The 9,105-nt window shown below is 38.5% G+C and overlaps 1 protein-coding gene across 1 annotated transcript in view; it reads left to right on the forward strand.

Annotated features, from left to right (window-relative positions):
- Positions 1-9,105, forward strand: part of LOC101848899 (thioredoxin domain-containing protein 16) — a gene marked incomplete at its 5' end in the record, with an annotated part of 27,505 nt that overhangs the window by 14,903 nt on the left and 3,497 nt on the right. Inside the window, 9 exon segments of the mRNA XM_005103010.3 lie at positions 158-307; positions 864-1,098; positions 1,805-1,938; positions 2,390-2,477; positions 3,045-3,186; positions 3,642-3,808; positions 4,146-4,233; positions 6,061-6,154; positions 8,210-8,329. Coding sequence (XP_005103067.1) covers positions 158-307; positions 864-1,098; positions 1,805-1,938; positions 2,390-2,477; positions 3,045-3,186; positions 3,642-3,808; positions 4,146-4,233; positions 6,061-6,154; positions 8,210-8,329 — 1,218 coding nt within the window.

The raw sequence follows: 9,105 nt of genomic DNA on the forward strand, positions 1-9,105 counted from the left end.
CCCCTCTCTTTTTCTCTCCGTTAGTCTCACATACCTATTTGTCAGACCTAAGTCAAAAAGTCATGAGATGTGATGAACCTGAGAGTAATTTGTATAATCTGCCTTTTTGCCACTATACCCTTTATGTGTATACAGCCCCGCTCTTTTTTTTCCCTAGTGGAGACCCAGGATGACCAAGTGGCGGAGGCCGTGTTCCATCTGCAGATCAAAAAGATGAAGTTGGACCACGTCCCAGCCCTGATGAAGGCCACATTCTACAACACAGTCAAGTCTGATGATCTTATGGTGGTTTTGTATTATCTGCCATGTAAGTGTCAGTCTTTATAAACTATAACCACCTTAATGTGTCGATCAGTGTTGTTTTATCAGGACTACAATAAAACTTACACAATATTGCCAGCCAGCTGTTCCAATGTACTACGCCCAAACTTTTGAAAACAAATTTTATTACAGTTTGATAATTTGTGGTATGAGTTGCATGTAATCAAGAATTATTTTGACGAAATTCTTATCTTAAATCTTGAGGAAAAAAAAAAAGAAAAAATACATAATCTGTATTTTTCAAGTGTAACAATATAAAAAACCAGACTGTTGATAAAGAATCACTGTTAACACTTGCTACAGAAAAGACTGTTTTCTGTTGAAACAAACCCATCTTTTTAAAATTACAATTTTGGGAGAGTTACACAGATTTAATAGGTTACATATTTTCCCTCATCACTGTGATTAAATCAAAGCCTTTCACCATTTTCATAATGAATTTTCTGTCATATGGTCTAAATCTTGAATGTCTCCTGAGTTTTAGTTGTCTTTTTAACTCTGAAGCTCCTCTTGAAGTCTTTACCCTTATTTCTTTTTTTCAGTTGATTCTGTGGGGATGGCTTTCCTGAGAGACTTTGGAACTGCTGCAGAAACATTGGCGTCCAATTTCTCTCAGACAAATGTTTTGGCTCGAGTTAACTGCTTTGACGCCTCTGACCTGTGTACTGCGGAAAATGTCACACGCTATCCCTTGCTGAGGATTCATCAGAAAGACGAAGCTGTCCGTGACTACAAGGGACCTTTAGACTCTGCCTCTATAGTTACAGCTGTCAGACTGTAAGAAACGCTGCCTTTGATTAAAACATCTTATTTTAAGAGGTCGGGTACCATCTACTAGAGATGAAAAAAGGCCGGTTAACCCATTTACTGTCAGTGATAAACTTCCACTTGTCAGGGGAAAGTTTAAGAAACAAGGATGCACCTTTAGATGTAAGAAATGAGTACACATGATGGATACAAAGACCAGATAACTATATATAATTGGAAATCTGTTTGAAAAAACTATAATATACGCTGAAAAAATTATGATTTAGAAATTTCTTCCCGAAAATCTGCCGGAAATCTCAGAAACTGCGGAAGACCAGACGAAGCCATTTTCACTGACTTGCAGAGTCGTGGCCGGTGGCAGTTCTAAGTTAAATAACGGACAATCTTTTGTATTCCTCTGGCTGGAAAAGAGTTCAAATAACTACAGGCGATCGATAATGTTGGAATGTATTCTCAGTGGAGATAGCGCCTGGCCCACAGCTGGAGCTCAAAGTCTCAAAAGTAAAACTTTTTTGAATATCAGCACGTTCGACATTTCCATTACCATCCCATCTCTGTCTTTTTACACTTTTCCTGGTTTTTTTGTTCATGTGTTTTGTCTTTGAAATGATCACTTTGTATTCTCTAGGGTTCAAGATTCCTACAAATATAAAACAAAATTTGCACATTTTGCAATTATGAAATGTTATTAATTATATTTTTTCGTTTTAATTAGTCTCCAGCTGAGGAGTCCCTTTGAGTTGAAGTCTGAGGCTGAGGTGGAGGAGTTCATGAAGGGGAACCACCCACAGACATTCTCAGAGTTCACGCCCACCTCGGTTCTACTTCTGGCTTCAGGGGACAACAAAGGTAATGTAGCACTATGTGACTGTTGTATTTTCTACTCTTGAAACAAAATCTTAACATGAACCATTTCATGTGCAGTAAAAATAAGTTTGAAAGAGATAAAAAATTCTTAATTCTTTTTTTAAATGGTGGTTATTTTAACGCCCCCCCCATTGACATTAAAAAGATATAGAAAAGAATTAACTAAAGGAAACAATGTTTTGAAAAGTGCAAACCCCCACCCCCTCACCCTTCTTGCTCTGTTGACAAAGAGTCTGGTCAAAGGGAGAAATATAGACCTGAATTTTTTCATTGTAGGGTAAATTACCTATTTTTGTCAAGTTGGGTGTTAGATGTGTACAAAAACAAGTAACCATCTTTACTCTCAAACAGTTTGAGAAATGTTCAGCTATGTAATGTATGTTTTTGACAAATATGCCCCTACTTGTTTCAACAAATTTTACGTATATTTCAGATTTGAAGGAGACTTTCAGTGATGTCAGCAAAGATTTATCAACTGTCACAGCATTTGCTTTTGTCCTTGATGATCTGGCTAAGACGATGTGAGTGAACATAATTTTAATTGTTTTTCTTTTAAATATCTCTCTGAGATTTCAAGTTTTCCAAATATATCAGTTTGTTGTTTTAATGCTTTTTTACCAGAGCTGTTATTTGTGGCACTGATGGCTTAGTGCTTAGGCTGTTGGACTTGCCGTTGTATGGTCATGGGTTTGAATCCCATTAGGGGCACTTTAATGTGTCCTTGGGAAAGGAACTTCACCCGAATTATCCTCACTTTACGCAAGTGAGAATGAGGATTGGACTACGGGCAGCATGAGGTCTTGTCAGTTTATTATTGTTTGAGCACATGCAATCTGCCGCTTGCACTGTATACTTTACAAGAAGCTGAAAATATTTCTGAATGGTCTAGGGTCTGCTGGGTTTAGTATTGGTTTGTAAAGAGCATGCTTAGAGTGTGGATATGCGATATATAAATGCAATTATTGTTTGTCCCTCAAGCTTTGTTCTCCACTGTTGCTGTCACAAATTCACCTTCCCCTAGGTTTATTTTATTTTGTGATGACTAACCAAAAGTTTGCAAATTTGATCCCAATTTTATCTATTTTCAGAGCACAAAAATATGATGTATCAATGCCCTCAGTGATAGCTCAAAATCGGAAAGATTCGGTTCAGCCTGTACGCAAACTGACGTCTGACTTTGAGGCAAACAGCATGAAAGATTTTGTGAAATATTCTACTGAGGCTTTTGTGGTGAGAACTCTTTTGTTTTTATACAATTTGTAGTTAAGATATCGCTAAAGATAAAGGCAACACTCGTAGAATTCTACTTCGTTATGTTTTGTATTTTGTGTTTATTCAGATATAACTCTACCCTATCAATGAACTATTTTTTGTGAGGAGATCAGCACTTAAAGAGTTAATGGTTTGAAAGGTTCGTCTTGTATTTTTAATGGATACAATGCTGTTATAACTCTTTGCTGACACAGTAACAAAAGGGTTAATGGTTTGAAAGGTTCGTCTTGTATTTTTAATAGATACAATGCTGATATAGCTTTGCCGACTCAGTAACAAAAGGGTTAATGGTTTGAAAGGTTCGTCTTGTATTTTTAATAGATACAATGCTGATATAGCTTTGCCGACTCAGTAACATATGGAAACGCTAACGCTGAATCAGGGGGAAAATGTTTCTCTTTGTCTCTTTGCAGCCTGAATTGACAGTACAGAATTTCCCGCTGTTGTACGCCAGGAAGGTTCCCTTCATGATCCTGTTTGTGGACAAGTCGGATGTCGAGACGAAAGACGCTTTAGAAGTTCTCACGGCTATTGCTACTTCTGGGAAGTTTACCAACACTCAGTTCTGTTGGATGAATGCGTAAGTCTAAATTTAGCTGCCTTGATGTGTATAGCCTCAATGGCATTTTAGTCGTCATGTTTGAAGTCCCTATGGTGGAGTGATTTGTTCATATTCAGATATGACGGGGGATGATGGTTGTTATTGTTCTTTTTGTCTGCGTGCTTGTTTGTGTGTGTTGTCAGATGGGTTTAGGGGGCAACAGAGTCAGTAAATGTAACTGTTGTGCTTATTTGCAATCCTGAGAAAAGTGCTTTCCTCATGTTCATCTGTACCTCTCTGTTGTATTGTTTGTGTATATTCTTATGTTTGTGCTTCTTTATGAAGTAAATAAAATTATTCCTTTAATTCTCTGCAGGGAATCAAAATCCATGGGTCAGAAAATTTTATCTGAATACACATGGACGGCTACCCTCCCAATGATCACTGTTGTTGATCATAGAAAGGTTAGTGGATATGTATGTTTATTTGTTGGAAGTTTTGTTTGAGTGCGTGTTGATGGAGTGTATATATGTGTCCCTGCCGGTCACATCAATCATGTGAAGGAAATTTCAAAACTGAGTTAACATTATTTTAAAAAACTATCACCTTTTCCCTACAATTTAAAACAAGAATGAAATAAACATGACCGTATTTGATTAAAATACAGAACTTTTAATTGTGCGAGGTGAGGAAACACGAAAAGGAAAAAATGGCCTCCGAAGTTGAGCAATATGTTTCCGTAGCAATGGGGGCCTTAGAATTGAGATAGATACTTGAAATTTATAGTCAATTATAGTCGTTTATTTTTATCTTAAATGAAGCTAAAGAAATCAAACTTTCACTTGATCCAAAAAAACAAAAATTTCATGGAAAGCTACCTTTCGAGCCTCGTAGCTGATAATACCACACTGCATCTTAGGACTGATATTGACCGGGGGAGACAGATATGTGTGCAACATGTTTGTCTGTGCATGTGTGTTTGTTCATTTTGGACCATGTGTGTGTATGTGCGTGTAAAAGCATATTTTCTGTTGCTTTTCTTGTTTGCTAAAGGTTGTTGCATTGTATCTTTCTCACTGTCATTGACTGACTTAATTTGGTTTGATGTATTAATGGTCAACGTTGAACTTTATTCACAAGTAACTAGAATTCATCTTCTTCTTCTTCTCGATCGTATCACACTTGAAGTCCGGTATCTGTCATAAATTGGGCCGTCCCGCTCAGTTCATCTGGTGGCCCGTATAGCTTCTCTTGTAGCGTCAGTGGGGTTAGCCACGTTTCCTGTCTCAGGGCCCTGTGTGTCTTGCAGTGCTGAAGGATGTGTTCAACAGTTTGGTCCGCCTCTCCACACTGGCATTTTGGTGATACTAGAATTCATTCTTTGCAGAGTTTCAAGTCTCAACTTTACTTTTTAGATTCTCAATACTCCTAAGAAGAAAACAAGGGATACGTAATATTAGGAGATTGTGGTAGTTTTACACAATAGACTTTATTTAAAACATAATTTTTGTTACTAGAAAGGATTTTAAATCCCCCATTTTTCTTTATTTAGTCTATGCATTGCAGCTTCCCTTAACATGAAATCTGCTTAACACGAAAAAATTATGTGGTCCCGTGAAGTTTGAGTTATCAGGGTTTTAATGTAGGTGTAAGTTTTGTTCTTTTCCTGTCACTGACTTTCTTGTCTGTGGGTGGTTGGCGGGTGCTCTATTTTTTTTTTTATAGTAGAGGGTTTTACAGCGCTCGCAACTGCATAAGGTCATATGAGCGCCAAGGGGTGGGTGTCAACAGAGAAGTCTTTACAGGGAATCAGACTTAGACTGATCACCTCTCTAGCTTCAACAGCTCAAGGTCTGCTTCGACTATCAAGGCACCCCAAAATAGCAGGTCACAAGGGAGTGACAAACATACAAAAGAAGTAGAGGAAAATGACGATAGTAAGGATCAGGAAAGAAAAAGCAGCAGTTCCCTGTTGTAGATCAGGCACAGTTATGAGCGTGACAAGAGTCAGCCCATTTACAATTCTACTATGCTTGAATGAGATATGTCCCCCCTTTGGGAATGGCCTAAAGACACTTCAGTCAGTGGCACTGCCCCGGGGGTGCTCTGGTGTGGTTTGCTCCTTCTTTTCTATCAAACAACTATCGTCTTTATCTCTCCTCCTTCTTTTTTTATGTTTGTTACTCTCTTGTAACACCTCTAATCTTCGGCACTTATATTACCTTATTGTGTTGCAAGTGCCGTAAAACTCTTACTAAAACTTTAACTTTTTTATCTTTCATATCCTTTAGGCGGAGGTGTTCAACTACCAAGCTGATGTGCTCAGAATGGATGCTCTCACTGAGTGGCTGGATCGAGTTCTGACTGGCCACGAAAGGCCCTCAAGTGAGTCTGTGTATACAAGCCATAGTGTGCTTGGTTTCTTGACAATGTACACACCCTAATCTGGAGTGGGTGGTTTGCGGGTGCTCTGGTGTGGTTTGTTTCTTCTTTCCTATCAAACATATTTATTGTGGGTCGATGGATTTCCTATCAAACATCTATCGTCCTTTTCTCCCTTCTTCTTTTTTACTTTGTTACTCTCTTGTAACACCTCTAATCTACTGGCGCTCATATAACCTTATGCTGTTGCGAGTGCTGTAAAATCTCTACTAAAACTTTAAAAAAACCACCCTAGTCCAATGAACACATTGCACTAGGCTGACGAATGGGCACATGCTCAAAAGTTATTAGTTTAACTGCAACAAACTGAGCACATATTGGAGTGTACTCTACCTTTACTCTATTGCTCACTGAACTCGGCACTTCAATCTGGGGTGATGCAAATGTAGTATTTGACCTAAAGGAGCTCAGATGCATAGGTCCTGTAAGGTTCGTGGAGTCGAGTCTCAAAGATTGCCAACCCGTATGTTTTTGAGTTTCTGAATAAGGAAGTCCGTTTTTGTATTGGAAAATACATCTTCTCTGATTTCTAGTGCTGCTCCTCATTGACTTGCCAATGCTGAAGTAAATTATGAACTTTCAAGGTAGGCTTTGCGAATAATTTCAGGAGAATGAAGCACATTAGGCAATTGGAGAGATCTTTTGCTGCAGGTTTTTTTAATAAAAAAAATTGTATGTAAGGGGTAGTTACCTGACCAATGCTGACCATTTTAATCTGTCGTGTGGGTAAAGTCTGGTTTTTAGTTTGGAAAGGTTAGCAGCTGTGTCTAAGCTTTGTGTTTTCGGTCCTGTTTTTATGCTGAGTTCGAGCCGTGCATGCATTTTATTGGCCCTATTACATCTGTGAAGAATGCGCTGTCATATTTTTGAATGGCTCTTTTTACTATGTCTCTCTACTAGCTTGTAGTAACAACCCCACTGTGGTCTTGAACACTTAATAATAATAGATAGCATTTGTATAGCACAAATTCTGGCTCAACAGCAAGCTCTATGCACTTCACAATCTATACTATTACCCCAGCAGACCTGAGAGCATTCTGAAACAACCTTAACTTCCTAGGAAGCATACAGTGCAAGCAGCCATTTTTAGGCGCTAAAACACTAACATACTGACAAGATCTTTTGCTGTTTATGGCCAGGTACCCATTCACACCTGGGTGAAGTGAGGAAAGTTTGTGTAAAGTGCCTTTCCTAAGGACACAACGTCGGGCACACGGCTCAAACCCCCGAACCCGCAACCTCACGATTACGAATCCGGTTGCGTAACCACAAGGCTTCCGACGCCTCTTAACACGATGCTGAATCAACAAGAACATTTGTATGGCATCATGTGACACCAGGCGCTCGTCAAAATAATGAAATTGAAGAAACAGATATTTTTCCACCTGTTGGGCAATTTTTATGGAATTTCTTTTTTCACTCAACACTTTTTATGTCCTTTTAAAAAACACATTTCTGTGTTCCTTTGTGAATTTTACTGTGAAATATTGATTGAAGATTCATAAAATATAAATTTGCAGTTTCTAAGGACACTAAAGTTTTGGAAGTCACCAAATTTTTACAGCCATTTTCTCGCTTATTTTAGCTCTGACACCAGGCGACCTCCAACTCCTTCAATAGCAAATATCTCGACTTCTATTCAAGACAGATGGCTTTTTTTCCAAAGACAAATGAATGAGCTTTAAGATTATTCCAATAACTTCATATTCCCCAAAGTTGACGAGTGCCTGATTCCAAGGTGTAATGACACATGTTAGTTCTTTTATTACCAACGTAGCTTTTGCCCAGGAAACAAAAAATGACTGTCTCTTCTGCAAGAGGTAACAGATATGCTTTCCCTCCCCTCTGTTTCTTAGGCGTTCTCATTTCTTGACCATTTTGATGATTCTAAATTTAGAATTTAGATAAAAAAGATATTTGAATAGATAAATTATGCATTTATTGTAATTAAATGTAATGAAGTTGACGCCTCACAAACTTGATTTTCTTTTGGTTCAGAAATGCTTCAAGACAGGAAATGGGGAGCTCCCAAACGCCACTACGACTTCCTGGCAATGATGGACAAACAAGAGCAGGGACACAATCTAGGCATACAGGGAGAGGAAGAACATGTGGAATGTGAGAAAATTAAACACTTTTGTGGTGTCCCACCTTGTTGTTTTTTAAAAAAATGTAGGTGTTGATACACCGCAGTTTACACAATTTAGATAATTAGAGAGACGGGCTTTGACTCTGCATATTAGGGCTAACCTATGCAGAGAGGGATACAAAGTCCCAGAATATAGGCTCTGTGCGCTCTACAATTTATCATCACATTAACAGACCCTCTATCATTCTGAAATGATCTCATGGTAGTTTGACCTTTTATCTGTTGTAATTTTGCATAAAGGGGGATTATTCACACAACAAAAATGGAAATTGGCGGGCAACAGCAGTAGAATGAAGATGAACACAAAAATGTACAGAATGGAGAGGAAGAACAGGAAAAAGATCTAAAGGTAGACGAGAAAGAAGATGGCAGGATGACGTCAAAGAGAGGATGGGTGCAATCTGGACATGGAAAGCAGCTGATGAAACATATTAGAGGTTATTGTTGGAGGGCTACATCCTGCAGTGGACAAACAATGCCTAGAAAGACAGAAAGATAGAAATGTTGCTTATTATGTCAGTTTTCTGTTCATTGTTTATTCCACTTATCACTTATGGTTTTTTAATGCCTGTCTGTGTACTTCGTGTCTTTCTCCATGAGCGCTTGTAGGGTGCCACTGGAAGGTTCCCCCTTCTTTTCTGTCCCTCTTTGTGGATGAGTGGTTGGCAGGTGCTCTGGTGTAGTTTGCTTCTTCTTTCCTATCAAACATCTATCGTCCTTATCTCCCCTTCTTCTTTTTTATGTT

The sequence above is a fragment of the Aplysia californica genome, unplaced genomic scaffold (assembly GCF_000002075.1).
Source record: "Aplysia californica isolate F4 #8 unplaced genomic scaffold, AplCal3.0 scaffold00354, whole genome shotgun sequence".
Classification (NCBI taxonomy): Eukaryota; Metazoa; Mollusca; class Gastropoda; order Aplysiida; family Aplysiidae; genus Aplysia; species Aplysia californica.